This window comes from Cervus elaphus, chromosome 15 (genome assembly GCF_910594005.1).
Source record: "Cervus elaphus chromosome 15, mCerEla1.1, whole genome shotgun sequence".
Lineage (NCBI taxonomy): Eukaryota > Metazoa > Chordata > Mammalia > Artiodactyla > Cervidae > Cervus > Cervus elaphus.
In genome coordinates, this window is record NC_057829.1 from 42,780,920 (window position 1) to 42,806,460 (window position 25,541).

General features: G+C 41.9%; 1 protein-coding gene across 2 annotated transcripts in view; it reads right to left on the reverse strand.

The window, feature by feature from the left end:
- Positions 1 to 1,759: 1,759 nt before the first annotated feature.
- The window catches only part of VSTM4 (V-set and transmembrane domain containing 4), a 78,555-nt gene continuing 54,773 nt past the window's right edge, over positions 1,760 to 25,541 (reverse strand). For both annotated transcript variants that reach the window (XM_043925586.1, XM_043925585.1), the window contains exon 8: positions 1,760 to 3,147. In XM_043925586.1, the coding sequence (XP_043781521.1) occupies positions 3,022 to 3,147 (126 nt within the window). In that variant the 3' untranslated portion in view covers positions 1,760 to 3,021. The remainder of the gene's footprint in view (positions 3,148 to 25,541) is intronic.

The following is a 25,541-nucleotide window of genomic DNA, read 5'->3' on the forward strand; positions in this document are numbered from 1 at the left end:
ACCAATGAATATGAGAGGGAGGGTTAGGCTTAGCTTTTTCCTTCTCTGCCCTGTGAGTTAACAGAGACATGATGATTTAATGAAAATGTGATCTAAAAGGAATCCCAGCCCTGTCTTCCCATCACAACTGCTTTAGTTCAGGGTCCAGGGCTGTGACTTGGCAAAGCAGTCTCATTTGGGGATACCCCTTCCCCATCCTTGCTTCCTGTGATGATTCCGCCATGCATGACCAAAACCAAATCCCCACCAAATCTGAGAGTCTGTGCACTCTGCCTGCAAGAGCCACTGCATTCCATTCTGAGCAATGGGTTCTTTGTCCTTCATTTAAATGTATAAGCCGTTGTCCATGTTGAAAACTATCTACAGTTGTTCCCACAGATGCTTTACAGCAAAAAGAAAGTGAAGAACTTTTCCTCATTTCCATTTGAATGATATATATTCCTTATCTTTAGAAATGACAATATAGACATAGTGGTGTATTTGATAGAAAACAAATAAGGAGACTTATTTTTAAGTTTATTCTGAAAATAACATCAAGGTTTATCATCCCAAAGAAGTACTAGGTACAAATCATCCATTGCTCCCAGTTCTGAGCAGAGTTTGGACAGCTTGCTCCTAGATAATAGTGGAGCAAGCTGTGCTCAGATGTTGCCAAGAGCTTCCATGATTCCCTTAGGAAGCATGTTCAGTAGGAGGTATTGGTCCTGAAGCCTCCTCTTAAACCCCATGTCAGTGGATCCCCTCCTCACACACCTCGGCATGGATTTATGCAAATATGACCAGAGTTTTGGAGCAAGAGTCTGAATTGAATATATAACAATGACTTGTTGGATTTTAACCTACAGAGACTCTTCAAAACCTGTGCTCTTCTCAGTGGAATGTATTCATTTCCATATGTGATGACACAGAGCCCCCACTGAATTTAACACGGTGGGTCTGCAGGTGACTGAAGTTTGATTCAGTTCTGCAGAGGCCCAGAGGCTTCCTTCTCCATCGCCTTCTCTCCATCACCTCTTCAGACGCCCCACTCTCCACTCCCACCTGGTACTCCCAGGGCCCCACCCATCTGTATATTAATAGCTCCTTGTGCAAATCAGGAAATTACTTTCCTTCCCCACAACACCATGTAACTATGCCCTACCAAAGAGTGCCATGATAAAACATGATAGGATGCCCAGGATAATGATGATATGAAAGATGCACTAACCATATATTCTCCTGTTCTAAAAGATGTCCTCCTGTCTGGAAGGTTCTAGTGAGTTCGTCAGAAATCGCAAAGCTTACTCACTACCTTGGAAACTTGGCGAGAAGGAGAGCATGAGACGCAAGCACAGGCAGCGGAGAATGACTTCCTTTTTGTAAAGTCAGGATATTTTCGCTTCTGGAAAATCATTACCTGCTCCTGACTTGGACCCTTTCCAGTAAACCACGAGAGGCACTCATAAGCTATGACGGGTCTTTGGGAAAGTAACCATAGAGCTAAGTTCATGGACAAATATTTACTTTTTAAAGTTAACACAATGAGAGCTTTAAACAGTAAAGGCATTTCATTTTAAAAATATGGACTAGTTTTAGCATGCATGTTAACATAGTGTACTTGTGTAGCAATTTCTAGCATCCAGAATCTTCCAAGTCATTATCCCATTATAAGAATTCTACGAACTCACCTTTGTATAAATAGAGAGTCTGAGACCAGTAGGGGATAAGAACCTCAACCAAGTTCACATGGCTGTACAGAGGGGCACAACTCACATTCAGATTGTGTTTAAAATATATAATTTAACATATATACATGGTCCATTACAAAGCCAAACAATTTCTGTAGTGTGCAGTAAAAACCCACCCATAGCACACTCACACATCAAGTGTCCTTAACAACACAGCTGATAGCTTGGCCTGTTCCAGAATGGTGAGGTCATGGATGTCATATAGGTCCACAGAGCAACTGTCTCATAGATCTATTTGCCAGGCATCCCTGCCTCCCTCCCACTCAAGTCCATTCGAATTAACATGCAAAGTTGAGTCAGCAAGGCACTTTGTAATGGGCTGGTGAGGGGGGAGGGTGAGGGGGGTATCCAGGACACGTTTTTCCAGCTTGGCTTATACTTCCTACTCTCCTACCATTGGGGAAGCAGTCAAAAGACTTTGCTCTTACACAAATGGATGTTCAATTAGAGTTAGTAACCTTGGCACACTTCCAAGAGGCCCCCTTCCTCTATTCTGTCAATCAAAAGCACACCACCTTGCTCCTTTTGGAAAAGGGTAAGTAAGAACTTCTTGGAGAATAGTCTCTATACAGGGATAAGCCCCCCCTGCCAAAGAGGTGGAAGCACTTCAGAATGAACAATGTTCTACTTGTCCTGTGGCTGTGAACAATAACGGGTGGGGAAATGGGCACAGGGGTATCCAGACAGTTCACTGTCGGCTTAGACCTCAGACCGCTCCACAATCTGTCTCTCTGCCCTTGAGTCACCAGGGTCAGTGCATCTATTTAAAACAAGAGATGCTATCTTGAATGACTGCTTACAATAAGCACTTTATGCTGCTCTGGGTGCCCTGGCAATGTTATCTGATCCTTTGAAAACCAATTAGTACATCTCTACCATCTCACACTTGGGCCCATAATGGTATTTCCTCTAGCTATATACTATGAGCTTGATATCACAGATACAGGAAGGGTAGAAGATTAAAATTCAGATTAAAAAAAAAAAGATAAAGAAGAGAAAAAAAAAACATACAGGGGTTTGGCTCAGCAGAAAATCCTCTTGAATGGTCTCAGAATCAGAGTCCTCACCCTTCAGGGCTCAGACCCAGAAAATCTTGTCCTGGGAGATTTATCCAAAGGGCTGCGGCCCCTGCTCTTTGCAGAAAGGAGCGTCATACCTCTCTGAAGGCACCTGAAAGGCCGTCAGAAAGGGGCTCCCACCACACAGAAGGCACGAGTGAAAATACAAAAATAAGGACTTTGTATCCAAAATTTCATAAATAACTGGAGTGGCAGATATTAAATAAGACGCAGGGTTACAGCTTGTTCTCCTCGAAGAGGATCTGCGCATAGACTGTGCTGGTGGGGATGCCCTTGGCTGCCTGGTGGGGCTTGATCAGCTCCAGCTCAGCGTAGGTCAAGTTCTCCTCGGCAATCTTTGGCTGTAAGACAAAAAACAACACAATAGGAGCCGACCACAGGGAGTTCAGCACCACACATCCATTCATCAGGCATGTATTTTCATAGCACTTTGGGGATTCAAAGGGAAATAAATGAAAAAAAAATTTAAGGCATATGTAAAACTTAAATAACCTAAAGCTACATCCTGTCATCTTACATAGAACACTATGTCCTGCAGAGAAACACCACATGATTTAAGTTGTCACAGAACACTTATCAAAAATGATTAAACATGAGGCCACAAAGCAAACTTTAATTCCAAAGTAAAAATAATGTAACTAACAGTCTCTGCTGGAAAGAATAAAACAGAGACAGAAACAAAAAGTCCTAGAAATTAACAACAAAACTAGAATGCTATCACCTAGAAATTTTAAGTGACTCAATCTATATAAAACTAAAATTTCAGCATATGATGAAAATAATGGCAAAGAAAATATTACACACCAGAACCTAAGAATGTAGTACTTGGAGAAAAGTCATAACGTTAAATATTTATATTAAACAATATGGATGAAATGGATCAAACATCCAATTTAAGAAGCTAGGAAAAAAAAACAAAATAAACAAAAGCAGAAGGAAGAACCAAAAAAAAAAAAAAATTAACACTGGACATATAAGTCAGAAGATAGAAAAATCAGAGAATAAATAAAAATATCCAAAAGTTTATGCTTAAAAAACACCAATGAAACAAACAAAAACTTAATCAAGATAGGAAGGGAAAAAGCATAAATGAATGGAATGGGAAATGCAAAAACCTTGAAATACAAGATAAAGTGAGTAATATTCTAGAAAAATATAAATTATAAACAGTAGCATGTGACTATACTAATTCCATCAAAGGAAAGAAAGAAAAGAAAGGAACAGAAGAAGAAAGGAAGAAGAGAGAAAATACTGTCAAAAGCACCTCGCACAGGCAGTTTGATAAGAGAATTTCTAAAAGAAATTCCTTTGAGGAACAGATAATCTGAATATAATTAAACTGATTCGGAGCATTACAAAAAAGGAAAAAACTTCACATACTTTAGACCAATTTCATTTATTAGTGTGTAAGTTAGCATAAATCAGATTGACTCAGCACAAAAAAGCACACTGAAAGATAATCATGCTCAAATTGATCTTATTCTAGGAATAGAATAAATGGAATAAACAAATGAATGGAATAAATGGTTCAGTACTAGAGAAATCTATTAATATAATTCACAACAGTAATACGGAGAAAAACCATATGGTTATCGCTATAGATACTAGAAAGGCATTTAAAATTTTTGTTAAAAAATAATTCTTGATAATATAATACAGTCATAGATTTTTTTCTTACCATAATTAAGGAAAATTATTAAAATAAAGAATAATTTGTGATCCAACTCCAGTGACATTAAAAATATACAGCTACTATAATTAAAGCTCTGTGATACCAAAAAATGAATAGACATCAATGGGATTGATGAAAACATGCATAAATTAACCCAAATATTATTTTTCAATAAATGGTGTTGGGATACTTGGGTAGCCAATTGAAAAAAATCATATTGTTCACATCATTCTTTACATTAGATAAATGCCACATTAATTTTAAATTTTAACATGGAAAATAAACTCAAAAGTGCTAGAAGACTGTGTGGGAAAATTTTTAAAAAATAATCTCAGCAATTATTTAAACAATTATTTAAATTATTTAAAAATTATTTTTTAAAATCTCACCAATTTAAAATATGTGTTTTAAAGTCTTACAAAACCCAGGAGCAATAGAAAAATGACATGTAGATTTTCATGCAATATATTGCAGAATATCCTCTAAATAAAGTCAAAGGACAGTTGAAAAAAATGAGCAAAATATTCACAACTCAGATCAAAGGGTCTCACAATTGAATAACAATAATGGCCAACAGTCCACTAGAAAATTAAGCAAAGAACAAGAGACAGGATCAGAGACTTCACAGGAAGGGAAATACAAAAGTTCTCACACGTATTAAATGAGACTTCACCTCTCTCAAAATAAGACAAGAATGATTTAAAATCACTTAGACATCAGTTCTTGTCTTTCAAGCTGACAAACTACAAGTTTTCGAAAAGAAACAGCAAGAAACAAGTCCTCTTGTATACTGTTGGTGGAAATGTTATTGGTACAAGCAAAACACTGGAAACACTTCAGTGGACATCAATAGGAGTCCGATGCATTCTTAATGAAATATTCGGCACAGTCTTTAAAAAGAATGATGAAGCCATATGGGTACTGCATATTTTACTATCATTTGTGTAACTGTGTGTGTATGGGAGTAAATACACATGCATATATTTTATGTGCTCAGAAAACCCTTAGAACTCACCTGGAAATCAAGAACTTGGTCTTCAAGGTTCCCTCTGGGGAAGTAAACTATGTGGTTGGAGAGAGACTCACCCTTTATGGTACATATTTGTTGAATCTTGTAGATGGTACATTATTTAAACAGCAGATTAATTAATTTTAATTCACAATTAGAAAAATAAAAGTTAGTCACTGATTTATAGTTGTAAAAGACACCTCACTTTTATTTAAGCAGCTCTGGTTTTGGTTTTGGTTTTGGTTGTGTTGTCGTAGATTTTTTTTTTTTTATTTTCAGTGCTATACCTTGATTAACTCACAAAAATTCAGGACAAATAAATCATATACGTTCCCATTAAGTTCCTTAAAATGTGTGCCAAAAGCAAAAATCCTCTTTTATTTTGAGATGAAGCATCATACTAAGGTGCAGGGAGGGGAATGTGAAGAATGACTTACAGCCAGTACCTGCTGGTGAGGGACACCACCAAGCCACCTTCATAGTCACCCGGCTCTCTTTAAACTTCAGTGTTAAGGACAGGTACATGGGTCAGAGCCTCCTGCTTATCTTTTTATACCAAAAATCTTCACAGTTCTTCTTAGTCATCCACATCTCACCAGCCAACAAAAATACCATTTACGTCTTGCCTTTCCGTTTAATTACATTTCACGTTATAATGATTCCATTTAGAAATGTCATGTGTCCTCAAATAAGCACACAAAACCCAACTCATGTAAATTTTAGAACCAAGATTTATGAAATCGTATTGTCCAGGTGTTTTATTACATTACTCTGAAACTGCATTGTTTTCTAGCATAGATTATCTGTTTATTCTTAAGTTATTCCATTATGTTTGGATATGAAAAATAACACTAGCTTTCTCAATACAGGTCACCAGGCTGGCTTGGCTGATGTGTTGTTTTCATACATTTTTATGATGTTCCTATAGTAAACATAATTTAATAAAGCCAAAGCACACTAAATAAATAATTGCATCTAGAAAAGCAATAAAAACAAATAAAATTAGTACTTTCATAAGTGGAAAGGTACTTCAATTACTGCTACAAGCAGCAACCCACCATAAAATGTGTAGAATCATTTCCCTTATGCATATTTCTGGAATATAATAATTTGATTGAAGGTACAAGGCAGCACACAAGAGGCTCTGAATTGTGAAGTGTATACAGTTTCCAACAGGAGATGCATATTAGTCCTTGGCACCTTTAAAGAACCTATTGTTTTTCTGGCATGCATCCTTGGCTATCCCATCAACCATGTGCTTAATTACGTTTCCCAGCTTGTTTAACTAGAAATAAATTTCTTACCACCACTAAAAAGGGGAAAATGTAGACTTCTCACCAGTTTCCACTCAGCTACCTTTCTCTGCACTGATGCTTTAGGGGAAGGCTTAGGTGCATTAAGAAGTAGCTTAGAGAACAATATTGGCATATCAGTGAGAGTAGGTAAGACTCAGCTTCCCTGTTGGCTCAGTGGTAAGGAATATGCCTGCCAGTGCAGGAGATGCAGGTTTGATTCCTGGGTTGGAAAGATCCCCTGGAGAAGGAAATGGCAACCCACTCCAGTATCCTTGCCTGGAGAATCCCAAGAACGGAGAAGCCTGGTGGGCTACAGTCCATGGGGTCACAGAGAGTCAGACTTGACTTAGTGACTAAAACCATAACAACAGGGAAGACTACAGAACTGGGAGTCAAACTGGGAGCCAGGAGCAGAATGTCAAGGTCAAAGGGAACAACTGCAATGGCGCAAAGCCAGGGTGAGCGACCTGCTATAGGGCCCCACCTGTATTTCAGGTGATGTCTTGCCAACACGAACGTGTTTAGATTTAAGATAAAGAATTACTCCTAATGTGTATGGCAATTCAAGACCTGGAGTGCAGTGAATGGGTCTCTGAAAGAGAATCAAGACACACTTCAGCTAGTTCTCTGACAGCTTCTGGCCCTCAAATGGCCCTCTTCAAGCCCCTGTCCTATTCCTAGTGGTGCAGGAGGTACACGGGACATCAGCACTCGAAAACAAACTTAAATACTCTTGAACTGGCTGTTCACAAACACTTCGACAGCAGGTCTTGCCTGCACTTGAAAACACCAAGCAAAGTGCAGAAGGCAGGACTTCCAGGCCTCGGACATGAACTTGACACGTAGGTCTGCTGTTGCTGTTTCCGGGAAACAGGAGGGGGCAGGGGACCAACAGCTGGAAGTCCTGGTAGGGGCTTTTAGAAGAAGCCTCAGAGCTTTCTAAACATGTGAGAAGCAACAGTCCTCTTCCCCAGGACTGTTTGGTTTTACTTTCTTTTCCCTTTCACCAGGCCTGAAAAGACTCTCGGCCCATTTCTCTTTCTATTCCTCCAATAGAGGCCTGGTGTTTGTGTCAAGTGCGTGGTGTCTTGTAGGCTCTAAACCCCCTTGTTTTATGTGTCTTTAATCTCACTTTTCATCCATTTCCTCTCAGTCATGAAGAATCCACTCCCCTGGTCTGGAGTGGAATTCTACGAGCAAGAGGGGATGGAGGCTCAGATGTAGACACTTGTCAGCGCATCCAAGGAAGGCAAGAATAAAAGGAAATTTTCTCAGTTCAGTGAAAGTGTTCGTGGGGAGGAGGTGAGGAGAGTGGCCCTGACGCCGTCACCCAGTAGCTGCCTGCAGAGCATGGGAGCAGGGGCAAACTGCTCACCGGCCAAAGAATGAAGAGATTTTATAATACATTTTTATTAATTTATTTATTTGCATGGATATTTAAATCTTTCTAACCATGCCCCTGAGCTATGTTCTCCATTGCAGGTGACATCTCCTACCTCTCTACCCCACAGGTTCACCCAGGCGTGGTGCACCCCCTGAGCCAAGATTAAAGATCTATTCTCTGACCCAGAGGGATGGGATAGGGAGGGAGGTGGGAGGGGGATTCAAGATGGGGAACACATGTAAATCCATGGCTGATTCATGTCAATGTATGGCAAAAAACACTACAATATTGTAAAATAATTAGCCTCCAACTAATAAAAATAAATGAAAAAAAAAAAAAAGATCTATTCTCACCTCCTACTATGTCTTCCAGGGACACCAAGAATTTTGTTTCAATTCTTAATTTAATTTTCTTAAAAGACATGTAGTAAAAGTGACTTTCTAATGGATCACTGTATGCATCCAAACACAAGAACAGATTTCTGGGCACATTGCCCCCACAGGACTCAGGACAGTCCCATCACACGCCCTCATGCTATCTCTGCAGTCATGTCCTCCCTCTAACAAGACCCTCAGGCAACCCTGACCTGTGTTCTGTCACTGAGGCTTTCTCTCTTAGAGAATGTCATGTGAAAGGCATCACATGGTATGTAACCGTGTGGGGTCAGCATTTTTCTCTCAGAATAATTCCCTCACGTGTCATCCAGGTTGCTGCATGTATCAACAGTCTGCTCCTTTGGATTACTAAGTATTCCACCGTGTGTCACATGCCTCGTTTTGCTTAGCCATTCACCTGCTGAACGACATTTGGCTCATTCTAAGTTTTCGGTGATTATGAACTGAGTTGCTGTAAATATTCATTGCAGGTTTGTGTGGGAGATTTTTGTTACTCTAGGGTAACACCCAAGAATGAGGTTGCTGGGTTGTATGGAAAGTATGTTTAACTTTGAAAGAAACTGCCAAATTATCCATCCAGAGTGTCCACACCATTCTTCCCTTCCTCCAGCAATACTGAGAGTTTTCATTGCTCTGCATATATGATGGCACTTGGTGTTGTCCATTTTATTTTTTATTTTTTACTTTTAATTTTTAATTTTTTATTATTTTATTTTTTTACTTTTATTTTTATTTACTTTTTATTTTAGCCATTCAAGTAGGTGCTACTGGTCCAGTAATTACCTTCTCACTGTGCCCAGGGGACTCAGCAATTCCAGACTTACACTCAAATTCTCACTGATGCTGTGCCCGATTAAATTCCTATACTGCACGACATCCCCTCAGAAGAAGTTGGAAAAGATGATCGCACAGACCAGTTTTCGAATACAGTAATAGAATCTTCTGGACTCCACATGTAACAAAGTGAGTCTGCAAGTATCAGAGTTTGAAATGCCATATCTCTCATCCCCTATCTTTCCTTTCTGCCAGTGGTGAGACTCTGCTACAGCAGATGACAGCCTCCAGGCTGGATCTCCCACTTCTCATTTAAGCCCCACTTACCCTCAGTTTCAGAGTGATATTTCAATGGGGAAGGATTTACTGGCTAAAGCTAACACCAGAAAAGTCAGCCTCAAAGAATTCAGAAGTTGTGTACCTCTTGGAAACACACCTCACTTCAAGCTCCTCATTGGAAGTTTCCGAGTGCTTCATTTTGTAGGTATGTTTTTTGGGAATCAAGCCAAGAAATAACTTTCCTACCAGGAGAGAGAGAGGTTTAACATTCTATGAAGATTCCTGCAAAACAACACCTTTTCACAGAGATCACAGATGGATGTGCAAGTTGAATTAAGTTGAAGGAATAAAAGAAAAATGCAATTGCAGCCACTGAAAGTTCTCCAATGTCAGAAGTTCAATTGGGTAATACCATTATTGCAGTAACAGATCAATAACTGGGACATGGGATGTTTATGCTAACGTCACCTTAGAGTTTAAAAATGTGATTGCAGTTCTACCGAGTTGCACGATCAGGAATCTATTTACCCAAGAGAGAATTACATATTATCCATATTATCGAGGGCAGACTTCCTCTTCCCCTTTTGAGCTAAGTGCTCATTTTTTATTCAACAGAGGAGTACCTGGTAAAATAAACACTCCCCTCCTAACATCCATACAAGTGCAACAATGGCCATTCAGTGGGGGGGAGGTACTGTATATTCAGAGAAGCTCTATTTGATGAAAAGCCTTTAGTGGAAACTTGTAGGTTCCAACTCTTTAAATGTCCTGTAAGAATCAACTTGCCTTGGAAATGAACTTGACTTAATTTTGAGTTCCACAGGTCTGTCAAATGGCCTATTTATTTATAGTTAAACATTTTATAGAAGGAAAAAGTAGAGTTCCCTGGTGTGCACATTAAATGAAAATAAAGGCTCAAAATGAACAAAATAAACACATTTCCAAGACAGAGACATTAAATGATGGTACAAAGGATGCGATCCAGAAGTGATTTGAGAGGCGACAAACGGCGGGGTTTGAGAAGTGGTCCTTCTGATACAGAACTCAGGAACTGTTAACTAATCTTCATTAACTCACTCACTCCTCACATATCAGTCCTGTGAGGTGGGGCCAGTGGTCATGGCTGCTTCACAGAGGCGCAAACAGGCTTTAAAAGGCAGGTTCATGGCACCAGCCTGCAGCCATTGCTAGGCAGAGCCTGGACTCAGACAGGCTCTGATTCCAGTCCTGCCTGGAATCCACCCTCTGCTCAGGAGCAGCCCCCTGAACTTACAAGAGCAGGGTCAGCAGCAGCGACTAAGACTCTGATGTGGACACACTGCACCCAGGTGAGCCAGCCAGGCAGACAACAGACCTTGAAATCCCAAAGGGGAAAAGAGTGACCTTCCAAAGACAACAGGGAAGCTTTACTGGTATGAATCTCTGGAGAGCGTGTTTTCAGAACAGGCCTGCACTGTTCAGTGGGCAGATGAGCTCCGGACAAAGGAGAAACGGGGTAAGGAGAGCTGCCCACCTCTACCCCATGCTCATCATAGGCCTGGCTTGGTGTCGGGGGACAGAGACTCTGAGGGCAGACATATGGGGCTGACACCAATTGCAGGACAATGAATGAGGAGGGGAATTTTGTTGGAATCCCTTCAGGCCACCCCTTGTCTCGCTCCACAGTTTTATACCCAAAGGACTCTTAGCCCCCAAGAAAGGAGCAAGTGTGCCTCTGACCAGCATGGAAAGAAGATGAAAAAGGTACAGGCTCTGCTTTGACCAGGCAGCATGTGGGGTGGCAACAGACTCTTGATTACAGCTGCCCACTGAACAGGTAGAAATATGCAGCCAAGGAAGGACTAAGGATAGGATTGAAAAATCCAGGGGAGTTTTCCGAGGTACCTTGCATCTAGAGCCACATGCCAGGGCTAAATTCACCATCTCCTCAGAGCTGAGGTCAGTGGAACACTGGGACCTCTGGCTGTAGCAGCGTAACTCGTACCAGAATCCTCCTTAGCTGGGGCTGGGATCCAGTTGCACTCCCAAGCCCAGCAGACAGCTGTGACTGCAGACCTAGGTGCACCTTGACAATCTGAACCTAGAGAACAGGACTCTCCACTACTGTGCATGGAGACAGAGGACTCTCTGAGGACCACTTCCTTTGTTCCAGCCATCTATAAGCCGTGCAGAGTCCTACCTCACACCTGGCTTCCCCTCCCCATGGTTACCCAGTGACTGATGGTCAATACCCAGTGTTATCTAGGACTTTGGAAGGATTAGAAAGCCTCTGTAACTCAGCAGAGAAGCCTTGGATGGAGATAAAGGTTTCAAGGTCTTATCCAGGTGTGTTGGCACCTTGCGTTGGATGAAGTCATTCGGAAACCATGAGCAGAGCAAATTCACATCATGCTCCTAAGTCTAGAGAATTCAAAGGATGTTTAGCAAAGTGCATTCCCTGAATGAATCTGATGTGATGGAAAGTCACATGCCCCTGGCTAATTGCTCTGAGGATAGGCAGAAGTGACTGGCTTTAGACGGTGCCGAAGCTCTACCCTGAAAGGCCCGAGGCTTACGAGTCATCAGACAGATGGATATCTCTAGATTTCACCAACATGTGTTTTGGAAGCGAAAATGTAATTATGGACAACGCTCTTGGGGAGGGTCCTGATACATGACACTCCTCACAGTGTCATAGTGAGAGCTCCATGATCTAATACAGTCATTCATTTTCTCTTCCCCATGGACCGCAGATGTATGTTTTCCCAGCTGTCTTCCAAATGTACTTTTCCTGGCAGTATTATTCAAGAGAATGCTTATGCTTTGAATAAGAGAGTGTTTGGTTACCTACTTCCATGTAGAAGTCCACTTTAAAAATCTTCACTCTTGAATCTCAATCTTCTAATCAACCTCAATCTTTAACACTTAGATTCATCAGTTCGAGCAAGGGTCTGCCTGGTGGTACTTAAGAGCATGGACTCTTGCAGACTGACTTATTTACTGTCTGTGTGACCTTGGGTAAGTTACTTAACCTCTCTGTACCTGTGTTTCTTTGTCTGTAAAGTGGGACCCATACTAGTACCTATCCCACAGGGTTAGTTTGAGGATTAAATGCATTAGTAAATGTAATGTACTTAGAAAATTACCTGGCAGCTAAACAGCAAATGCTACACAAGTGCTCAATTATTCTTATGACTATAATTTTTATCATAGAAATGAACAAGTGTTGCTTTAACAATCGGTCCCTTTGAAATATTTAGAAGCAGAGAAAAGAAGACAGTCAGAGATTATTTGGAGAACATCATGTACCAGATGCTGCTGGATGCCACTGGACCTCAGACAAGTGCCAGAAAAAATCAGGTAATTTTTTAATAGTGGGACAGATAGTTCTAAAAATATCAATTGAATCATGCCATTCACCGCTCTGCACGAAATTCCCTGTTGTTTCTCTTTACACTTGGAATAAAATCCAGTGTCCTTATCAAGATCCTCATCCTTCTGAATCTTACCCTGGGACTCCTCTGTCCCCAGCTCACATCATATCTCCCCCATGCTGACCAGTGTTCCAGCCATGCAGGTCTCCTTGTGTTTGTTGGACATACCTGGACAGCACTTCCTGTGTGGGGCCTTTGCCTGGGCTATGCTCGCTGCTTGGAATGTTCTTTTCCCACATGGCAGTGCAGCTTGCCTCCTTCTTATCAGGTCTTCGCTCCAAGGCAGCCCCCGCCCCATCAAACACGTCCCCGCTTGGCTCCCTACCCTGCTCTCTTGCTCTGCTGAGCGCGTATCACGCCTTGGCACTAAAAAGCAGTGTACGTTTGGTGATCACCTGGCTTCTCACGTTGGAATGCAATGATAGCACCTTGTGTTTACTTAGTGCACCAATAGCTCTTTGCATAAAGTCCATCTTACTGTCCTTTCACAAGAAATGGCAAGCTTGGGGCCAATAGCTAGCAAGCGCCAGAGCCAGCACAAGAACCAGCCTCTGACCCCATCACTCAGCTCAGTGGGAGCAGAGGCTCTATCAAATGTATCCACTGCTGCACCCAGTGTATGCAGGGAAACTGCTGAGCAACTGACCCTCCAAGAAGAAAATTCATTTGTAGCATTTGCGAACTTACATATGTAAATCTTCCCACAGTGGCTGATTTCAAGATGCCAGAGAGATTTCCTCTCTCTAGTAGACAGGAGTGGGCTGGAGCATGCCACGACAACTTAGCTCCTAGGAAGATACCCGACCCACGTGCTACCTGGCACACAGGAGCTACTCGATGTTTGTACTGGTAAGCACTGGGGTAGTACCTGAAAGGGCACATGCCACCAAAGTGAGGTGTGTGTGTCACGGCTATCAAAACCATCATTATCACTGCCATCATCACCACCAGCACCAATACCATTACCAACACCAGCATTATGTCACAGACACAGTGTACAACGCACAAAGCAAGCATGAAGCACAAATATAAAACAGTAGTAGGTATGCTAGCTTATTTGTTGGATTTACATGTAACATGGGCAATGGGCACCTATGACTGAATTCATAGTTTGCATTCATCATCTTTCTATGCATACTCTATAATCTTAATTCATAGGGCTGTGTCTTATTGCCACACATGTGCTTATTAGAATTTATAAATTCAGCTTTAGGAAATTATAATAATAAATAAGCATTGAATGTGGCTAGGGAAACAAAATCCCCTATATACACCATTAGTTTGTCATGAAATTTTCTTGAGCTTCACATAGAAATTTTCTTCCTGACATTCTGGATGCCTAGCTTGATGTTACAGATATTACAGGTTGCTGATGCTTTATTCCTCTCTTTTTTTCCCCCCAAAATGGTACTTCATTTCTAGTACTCTCTATTTGAGATGGAAAAAGTCTTCTAATAACAACTCTGAAGTGCTCTGCATTCAAAACTGAAGTTTTCAATGAAATAGGCTTTTTAAAAAAAAAAAATCAAATATGAGCACAAATGATATTGCTCCATGAGATTACAAAAATAAAACAGAATGAAAAAGTTAAAAAAAAAATTTCCTGGCACTGCAATGATCCCAACAATGAAGTGCCCAATAAAGGCAGCAAATTAGCTGAGCTGAGATGGAAAGCAAGCTGCCTCTCACAGGGACATTCCCTGTAGACACACAGGGACGGGCCTGCCCCAGAGTGGGCTCAGGACCCCCAAAGGCCGGGTGGGTCTGTGTGACCAGGTGGAGTCACTCAGTGGACTGGCCCTGCTGGACTTCCAGGCCTGCTTTCAGCCTGGGCTGTCCAGGGCTCCAGCTCACCTCTATGACGCCTATTCACCTTTGTCAGGGGTCAAACGCTGCAACCCCTAGAGCAACTCGCACACGCCTTGTCAACACTGAATGAAAGACAGCAAAACAATTCCAACGAATCTGTGATGCAGCAAATGGGAGAAACACAGTTCCGAAGTGGTCAGTCCCAAAGCCACCTGCCTCCTGGAAGCACACAGCTGCACTATCCTTCGAGAACAGAACGGGGAAGACTCCCTCTGTATCACTTCTAGAGGATTCCCATCGTCTCCCAAAAGAGGGTCCCCAGTGAGTGCCTAGGGTGCTACCAGTCTTAAAAGATTCCTGAAAGTAATGGCTTCACTTGGGCCCTCGTTAAGAACATCAGAGTCTTGACCAACCTCCATTGGCCTGTGATACAGTTGAGAAGCCTCCAGCCCAGCAGCTGTTTGGAGACAGCGCGAGGCAGCGGAGGGACATCAGAACCGAGCTCCTGGCCTACAGTGAAGGGACAACCCTGCATCAGGGCTGAGTCCCTAATACGGGATGTTCCCACTGCCACTTCTGGGACGCCTGACCTTGTCTTCTTGGTGATCACATCTCATTCATGAAAGACCCAGCTGCTCACCCCTCCCTCTCTGACTGAAGGAAGCGCATGAAATGAAACGACTTCTGTTTTCCCCACTCTCATCCATTTCGAAGCCCCGCATCTCTTCTTCCCTCCAGTCGACATACATAACTCCCTGTGACAATAATGGGATGTGCATGTGTACCGAGGGGGGCATAGAAATTTTATCTCTCTAAAAATGGGACTAGCGTGGTACAAGCATAGTTTTTGTTTTTTTCCCAAGGCTTTTACTTGGGGCAATATATTGTTCATGTGGTTGTGGGTTTTTTCCTTCTTTTTAATTTTAAATCGAGATTATGAACATATATTATTCAGGTTAATATATCCTTTTCATGTAGAATTCAACTGAAACCAGTGCTAGCACATTTAACGACAACAAGAGAAATTCTCCAGCTTATTATAAACATCCTTCAAGAAACCTGAAATGCATGTCCTCTGGAAATAATTTTGCTGGAGTTTGGGTTATTATTAAAATCTTCTCAGAATTCCATCACTGGGGTCTAATGGGCCTCAAAGCCCTTTTCTGCTACTGATCAGAGAAAAACTCTTTTTGGTCTTAGAAGTACATTCTGGATAGTGAAAACTAAGCTGGAAGAAAGGGGGGTTCTTTCCAGAAACCAGGGAAACACTGAACAGAGCTGGCATCTCGGTCCTGGGCTGACACTGGGTGGAAGGAAGGCCCTCTCCTAAGACAGGTTCCCTTCAACAATGATAGAATGAACCTCATCCTCTGGCTGTTTTAAGTGCTCTGATCTTTCAGATTCCATGAGAGGAGGCAGGTTTACTGCAGACTTTATAAACTCAAGGGAATCCCAGGCAAATGGGTCTTGGCTACACATTCCTACACGTCAGAATTCTCTACCTGTGACTGAGAGGTCCTAGAAGACCATAGGACAGGGCTACGCCAAGCTGAGACAGGGATGAGCTATCCAGGAAAGGTTTTCAGGAATGAGGAAGAGTCACAATACCCTTTAGAAGCAGATTCTCATGTTTAATTATCTCTGTTGATAATGAGAAAATTCACCATTCTCCCAAGTGGGCTGACCTGTCTTACTAAAATGTTAGTATAACTATTTCTGAAGGTGGCCAGCGATGACTCTGTCTTGCCAGCAATAACCCAACCAGAGCTGGCTACTGTTTAAGTTACTCAGAACTGTACTTCCTAAACTTCAAGGTGCATCGGATTCATCTGGGACCCTGTTGAACTGCAGATTCTAATTCAGTAGATCTAGGGTGGGGCCTGAGCTGCTATTTTCCCAACAAGCTCCCAGGTGATGCCCAGGTTGCTGGTCCCTGGACCTCACATTGAGCAGTGAGGACTTAGAGCTGCAATCTCAGATCTTCGTCCTCGATTCATTCACTCCACATACAGTCTGCAGATCCCAGGTCCCCACTGAGGACACAGTGATGGACAGGTTGTCTATGACTTTAAAACTAATGATAATCAAAATTTAAAACTTCTGGGCATTAAAGGACATAGTCAACAGAGTGCAAAGGCAACCTACAGAATGGATGAAAATATGTGCTTATTATATATCTGAAAGGAGTTAATATCCAGAATATATAAAGAACATCTACAAACACACACAAAAAATCTGATTTAAAAATGGGGAAAGATTAATCCTTTGTCTGTTGCTTCATTTGCCCATTCTGCCCATTTTCTCCCACTCTGAAGGCTGTCTTTTCACCTTGCTTATAGTTTCCTTTGTTGTGCAAAAGCTTTTAAGTTTAATTAGGTCCCATTTGTTTATTTTTGCTTTTATTTCCAATATTCTGGGAGGTGGGTCATAGAGGATCTTGCTGTGATTTATGTCGGAGAGTGTTTTGCCTATGTTCTCCTCTAGGAGTTTCATAGTTTCTGGTCTTACATTTAGATCTTTAATCCATTTTGAGTTTATTTTTGTGTATGGTGTTAGTGTTCTAGTTTCATTCTTTTACAAGTGGTTGACCAGTTTTCCCAGCACCACTTGTTAAAGAGGTTGTCTTTTTTCCATTGTATATCCTTTCCTCCTTTGTCAAAGATAAGGTGTCCATAGTTACGTGGATTTATCTCTGGGCTTTCTATTCTGTAAAGGATTAATCTCAAAAATATACAAGCAACTCCTGCAGCTCAATTCCAGAAAAATAAATGACACAATCAAAAAATGGGCCAAAGAACTAAAGAAGATATACAGATGGCTAACAAACACATGAAAAGATGCTCAACATCACTCATTATCAGAGAAATGCAAATCAAAACCACAATGAGGTACCATTACACGCCAGTCAGGATGGCTGCTATCCAAAAGTCTACGAGCAATAAATGTTGGAGAGCGTGTGGAGAAAAGGGAACCCTCTTATACTGTTGGTGGGAATGCAAACTAGTACAGCCACTATGGAGAACAGTGTGGAGATTCCTTAAAAAACTGGAAATAGAACTGCCATATGACCCAGCAATCCCACTCCTGGGCATACACGCTGAGGAAACCAGATCTGAAAGAGACACATGTATCCCAATATTCATGACAGCACCGTTTATAATTGCCAGGACATGGAAGCAACCTAGATGCCCATCAGCAGATGAATGGATAAGGAAGCTATGGTACATATACACAATGGAATATTACTCAGCCATTAAAAAGAATTCATTTGAATCAGTTCTAATGAGATGGATGAAACTGGAGCCCATTATACAGAGTGAAGTAAGCCAGAAAGATAAACACCAATACAGCATACTAAAGCATGTATATGGAATTTTAAAAGATGGTAATGATAACCCTATATGCAAGACAGAAAAAGAGACACAGATGTACAGAACAGACTTTGGGACTCTGTGGGAGAAGGTGAGGGTGGGATGTTCTGAGAGAATAGCATTGAAACAAGTATACTATCAAGGGTGAAACAGATCACCAGCCCAGGTTGGATGCATGAGACAAGTGCTCAGGGCTGGTGCACTGGGAAGACCCAGAGGGATGGGATGGGGAGGGAGGGGGGAGGGAGGTTCAGGATGGGGAACACATGTAAATCCATGGCTGATTCATGTCAATGTATGGCAAAAACCATTACAATATTGTAAAGTAATTAGCCTCCAACTAATAAAAATAAATGAAAAAATAAAAATAAAAATGGGGAAAGACTTGAACAGACATTTCTACAAAGAAGATATACAAATGGCCAAAGCACATGAAAAAGATGCTCAGCATCACTAATCATTATGAAAATGTAACTCAAAACCACAATGAGATACCACCTCACACCCATTAGGAAGGCTACAAAAAAAAAAACAAAGACAGAAAACAACAAGTGTTGGCAAGGATGCAGAGAAAACAAAACCCTCGTGCACTCTCAGTGAGAATGCACATCCATGTTCATAGCAGCATGTGGCAGCATCCCAAGAGTCCGTCGACAGATGAATGGATAAACAAAATGTAATATATATACATAAATCAAAATATTATTCAACTTTAAAAACGAAGGAAATTTTGACACATTGCAACATAGATGATCCTTGACAATGTTATGCTAAGTAAAAGAAGCCAATCACAAAAAGATAAATACCAAATGATTCTATTGATATGAGGCACCCAGAGTGGTCAAATTTATAGACAAAGTAGAAGGGTAGCTTTCAGGGGCTGGGGGAGGGGAGAGTGGGGAGTTATTTAATGAGTACAGACATTTGCAAGATGAAAAGAGTTCTGGAAATTGTTTGTACAACAATGTGAATATACTTAGCACCACTGAACTGTATACTTAAGAATGGCTAAGATGCTCAATTTTATGTGTATTTTAACACAATTTTTAAAAACTTTTAAAAAATATTTTCAGTATCTAAGGTGTCTACCACGTACAGCCTTCACAGTAAGAGAAACGTAAAGGTCACTTTGTAAAAAGGCACGATGTGGTTCTAGTGAGGGAGAAAGTTGAGTCAGGCATGAGAAATGCTAAGATACAGATGAGGTCAGGTGCTGTAGGAAACTTCGGGGGGCAGGGGGGTGGGGGCAGTCCTGAAGTCAGATGGATGGGGAGGTGGTGGGCATGGGGGCCAGCTGTGGCTGGGAGGAGGAAAGGACAAGCCAGGTGCCTGAGAAGTAACAGACAGCCTTTGGTCATCAATGAACATGCGGATGAGGGAGAAGGCACCTAGAGTTCAGCAGGGATATCCTAGGCGGGGCAGGACCGGGGAAAGGTGATGAATTCTGTGTGTCTAAGTGTGGAGTACATGTGGAGCCCCCTGGGGAATGTTTCATAAGCAGTCAGAAGAACCAGTGTGGAACCGGCTTGAAGACTGAGATTAGGAAACCAATGTGCTGCACAGGTGGCTATTGCACCTATGAGAGTGTTGAGCCTCCCAGGCAATGCGTTCAAGGAGAAGAGGACCCCAGAGGAAGGTAACACTCTGAAGAGGTGGAGAAGCAGAAGCCAGCCTAACCATCTGGGGGCAGGTGACAGCAAAGAGGGAAAGCAGTCAGCTGGGGTGATGGCAGGTACTTGGTGATGGTACATGGCAGGTGATGGCCATGTTTACTTCCAGGGACAAGGGCATCAACACCTTGAGGGGTCAGATATAACAGATTAACTAAAATGTGCCGTGAGAGTTGGCGATGGGGAGTCCCTGACATACACAGGGTAGCACTGATGCCTACAAGAGTCCAGATGTGTGAAGAAATGGGGCTGAAGGAGCAGCAGGCCTCACAAAAGAAAGTGGTGTGTGAGCTACATCCTGGAGGTAAGAGGCAGCCCTGTGGGAGGATGAGCCAGGCAGCCGGTGCAGGACAGAGCCCATGGAGCCAGCAGGAAGGGGACCTGGACCACACAGGCTAGTGGGGTGGAGGGGTGGAGCGGGAGATCAGTGATGACAGCTGCCGCTCGCAGGAAGCCGTGCTTCATCCTGGAGGCAAGGGGGAGCCACGAGAGTATTTTAAGCAGGGAAATGACATGACTGGAGTTGTGTTTGAGAAAGATCCCTAGGCAGTAGTGCGGGAGATGGATCCGAGAGGGAGACAGGACACAAGAGACCCACTGGGAAACTTGTTGTAATTAAGCCCCTGATGTTACTGGTTTCCCCATGTCTTCAGTCTTTTGCTCGCAAGGGATAGCTTCTCCTTAGAGAACAAGGGTGGTCTGATCTTTCTAGCTACAGAGCGCTACAGGCGAGTGACTTGGTTCTAGAGAGACAGGAAACAGAGGTAATACACTGAGGCAGCCTCAGTGAGGAGGCGTGACCCTGCGGCAGAAGGAGCCCACGGGCCTGCATCCTCTGTGAGTCGGTCTGGGGATGCTGCCAACCCGACCCTCCGGCTCACAGTCCCTGTTACTGCTGGGGTCTCGCCTCCCCATCACAGAAACTGTTTTCTCTTCCCCCACGAGGTCTCTGAATCAATAATGGACCTAGGGCAAGAAAAAGAAACATATTCTGTTCCTTCTGAGACAAGGAAGCAACATCAGCCTTTTCTGGAAGTGTGTGAATTATCTCAGTGGGTTCAGGGACCCCAAAACCACGGGGAGGAAACAGGGGTCCCCTGAAGGCCTCCGGGAGTCTTTGACCTAGTGCCCATTCCCCCACCGCCAACTGGAAGAAAAACTACACATTTTGAGTTTTGAGAAAGTGCATCCTGGCCCCCTAAGGATGAAGAAACACTGATATTTTGGAATAATGATTCATTGTCAGCATGCCAGGTTGTTAGACAAAGGGAACACACTGTCCATCAGAAAGACCCTTGATGATAAGGCATGGCTTCATAAGCTAATTTTGAGAACAGGTTGTTGTGTTTGGTTGTTTTGTTAAAATGGGGGAAGGCAGTTTTGACACTTCGATTATAAAAACATCTAAAATGCCTTTCTCACCTCTTTTTTCTTCTTGAGTCCTATCATTTTTTTCTTTCAAACCACTATTAGTCTCTGGTATATATACTTCTTGCAAAATGCCATGTTATCTTGGAAACATAAGAAAAGATGTTATGCTTTGAGGGTGAAAATGCAAGGACCCAGACCTGTCATTTTTGCCTGGAGTCCGAGGGTCTGCTGGGAGTCGGCGTGTGTGGTTGAGATGAGGGAGATGGAGCCTGCAAAGCACCTAACAGAGGAGCTGACACGTAGTAAATGCTCAATAAATGGAGGTTCTTCCTTCTTGCCAATGAGTCAGTGGAGGGAATGGGCAGGTTGCTTTCTTGGGATGAGCATGTGTCAACATCACTCTGGAAAGAGGGGCTGGGGGGCTGGAGAACTCTGTGGCCTGTGACCACTCCAGGAAGCACTATATTATGGACTTGTGGCAAAAAGCAGCAATTATAGAATTAAACACCTAAACTGGTACCAGATCCCAAAGAAAAGATGTTGCTAAATTATTTTCTAAATTACCCACCAAGGCCTGTGTGAGTCAACAGGTAGCTATTGACTGTAGTTTCAGCTGCCATCAAGACTTATTGATCTGAGAGATAAATATCGACCAAATTGAGACTGAGGTCAATGCTGGCCTACTGGGAAAATAAATCTTAATATTAACCAAAACCTGTAGATGCTAGGCCTGGTATTTTTGACTCTAAACTGCTGATCAGGCAGAGGTACACTCAGAGTCAGGTCTTTCCTTTATTGTGTATTGTTGTAGATGCAAACTGGTTTTCAAATTGACTCATTTCTGGAAAATTTGGTTTAAAACATTTTAAGTCTTTTCATATTTTAAATTATCAAAGGACAGGAAAATTGGTATTTAATAACTGCATTGTGAATATTTCCATAAAACAAAGAATCCATTTTGAACTGCATATATAAATGCCCTGACTTACTTTCTGTGCAAATCAAGAATTTCCTCTGTTGGATCTCTGTCCCAGAGGAGCACACTAGCTCAAACAAACAAACAAAAAGTCCATAACATCGGGAAGGAGGTAGGAGGGGGGTTCAAGATGCAGGGGACACATGTATACCTGTGGCCAATTCATGTTGATGTATGGTAAAAACATCACAATATTGCAAAGTAATTATTCTCCAATTAAAATAAATTAATTAAAAAAATAAAATTTGATGAAAAATGAAAAAAAAAACTCATGTGGGGCCAATTTAGGTGTGAAGGGGGTTTTAACCACCCCCCCAAAAAAGTCCACAACAAAAAAACGTGTGATTGGGACCAGTTATTTTTTTAAATGCTACTGAATCTACTTCATTTATAAGTGGCCCCAAACTGCTGAAGGAGGCAGCGCTGTGTCGCTGTGAACTCGAGAGTTGCCCATTCAAGGCTGCTGACATTGCTCCATCCTCTGGGGGAGCAGCCGTTTCTTCATGAGAGATGCAACGCTACCCCCTGTGGGTTGTAAGAACCCACTTTCCTTAAGTAGAGTGTTTGAGTATCCTCACAGGCAAGTCTAGGAATGGGGGAACTTACTGTGAGAATTAAATATGATGACATGCAAAAAAGCACTTTTTCTTATATATCCCTGGGATGTATCAATGGCACGTCAATAAAGAGCAGTTTCTGTTTTTACAAGGGATAAGAGATTAGATTAGAAACAACAGGCCCTGAGCAACTTAGAATGTAAAATGGGGAAAATTTACAAAAGTATAATCAGTCTTGAGGTTGCTGATAAATACCAGGATTAGGAATAAAAGATCAGGAAAAGATGCACCCACACCTACACAAATGTGCAGTGGTATGCCCAGCTGGGAGACTGAGCTCAGACTATCGGGGGGGTCTGATTCTCATGGGTAGGATGCAGGATGCTCTAAGAAAAGTTGATCATTTCAGCCTCTGCGTTCAACTGAGTTTCCCAAAGTCCACTGAATGACCATAGATCTATTGAAATTAGCAAAACCTTTGCTGCTGTATTTGAGGACAAAACTGGTATAGTCAATAGAGCAGAAATGGTAAGGAATTTTTGATGACATGAACCAGATGAAATCACACTGCATGAAAACAGAACCCACAATTCATTGCAGGGGAAAGGAGGTTCTCTCTTGGAAAAGAGGAGCCATCCTGCCCAGAGGAACAGCAGGTAACCTGGGCACAGAATAGGTCATGAGTAAGGCTGAGCCAGAAGATGTCAGTCATGCATAGAGATCCAGGTTTCCCTCTGAGACAAAGCTTTGAATAAGCTGGTTAAAACCTCATGCTCTGGATTCAGAAGGACACAGGTTCTGACTGCAACCATCAAGCTCACAACATTACAGATTTGAAAATCTTTGCTTGCCCTGATCTTGTGTAGATACACTATGCTTAGAAAGCTTTATTTTTACCTTTCATACTAATTAATTTTTTGTGTGGTGTGAAGTACCACATATATACGGTACCATATATGGAAAAGATAATCACCATATACGGAAAAGATAATCCCTTCTTCACTGCACTGTAATGTCACTTTTGTCATAAAATTAAGTAACAATACATATGCAGATATGTTTGGGGCTCTTTATTATGTTCTTTTGGTTTATATGTCTATTCTTGTGCTAATACCATTACTTGAAAGCGAAGTAAAAGTGTTAGCCGCTCAGTCGTGTCCAGCCCTTTGTGACCCCATGGACTGTAGCCCGCCAGCTTCCTCTGTCCATGGAATTCTCTAGGAGAGAATACTGGAATGGGCTGCCATGTCTTCCCCCAGGGCATCTTCCCAACCCAGGGATTGAACCTGGGTCTCCTGTATTGCAGGCAAATTCTTTACTGTCTCAGCCACCAGGGAAGCCCAATTACTTACTACATGGCTTAATTACTGTGGTTTTAATGTAAATTTTGTGAACTGGCATATAAAAACTCTCCACTTTTCTATTCTTTTCCTTTGCAATACATACACATTTTAGAATAGGCTTGCCAGTTTCTCTGCCTCTCTCTCCCTCTCTTTTTCTGTTTCTCTCTCTCTCTTTCTCACACAAATATACAACTGCTGAACAAAATTAGCAACAAAATGAATAACAATACAAGCACACATTTAAAAGAAATTAGATCTCCATGTATGCACACTGATGTAAAGAAATTAGTGAATAAATCAATGAGAGAAGGGAGCCAGCTCTTGCTTATAGAAGAATTTTAAGTAGTAAACAGAGACGGGTTGAGGAAAACAGAAAATCACCATTAATTCACCGTAGTAATAAGTGCTAGAAGCAAAACCCACCGATGAACACTAAAATAAGTAGATGAAAGTTCAAGGAAAAACACACTATTTGCATAGGCTGATGTATCTCCCCTAAAATATCTATTACTGTGGTGGTTTTCATGTGTCCACAAAGTCTTTGATACCCCTCCCTGCAGGAGGTGCAGCTTCACTCCACTCTCCTTGAGTGTGACCTGGACTTAGTGATTGAATTCTAACAAATAGAGGGTGGAGAGGAAAAAGTAGTGATTTTATATGAAGAAGTCTGGCAGACTCACCCTCACTAAGCGGTCAAGGTGAATGTCACAGCAGGTCCCCTCCATGGGACGCAATGAGAAAGGCATATCTCTTCTGTGTTGTTCTTCCCTCAAATCCATAACCTCATTTCTAATCATTGAAAAACCTCAGAGAAACCCAAAGCAAGGGACATTCTAAAAAATGTAGCTACTACTCTTTAAAAGTGTCGAGGCCATAGAACTGAGGCACTGATTGGAAGAGGTTAAGGAGACAGGACCATGAAATCCATGTGCTAGCCTGGATGGGATCCTGCACCAGAAAAAGAACATTCATGGAAAAACTGCTGAAATCTGACCCGAATCTGGAGTGCAGCTAATGGTAATATGCTGAAGCTAAATTCTTAGTTTTGACAAATATACCACAGCTTTGTGAGATGTTAACCTTAGGAAAAGCTGGGCGCAGAGTAGACAGGAACTTTCTGTATCATCTTTCTAATGCTTTTGTAAATCTAAAAAGTATTTCAAAATAAAAAGTACAATATATATTCTGGAAGGTTCTTTTGCAGTCTCTTCAGAGTGGTTATCAAGACAAATGTATACAAGCTGGTCCACTTTATATTTTAAACATTCCAGAGTGTGATTTTTTTTCCTTCTTTTCAAAAAGGAGCATGGATGATAAAAAGCAATCCTATGTGGATTTTTAAAAAGCCACTCTGGGAACTAGGTATGGAGAAAAACTGGCTCGAAAGCTGACCCAAGAAGAGAGAACGGCTTTGCTT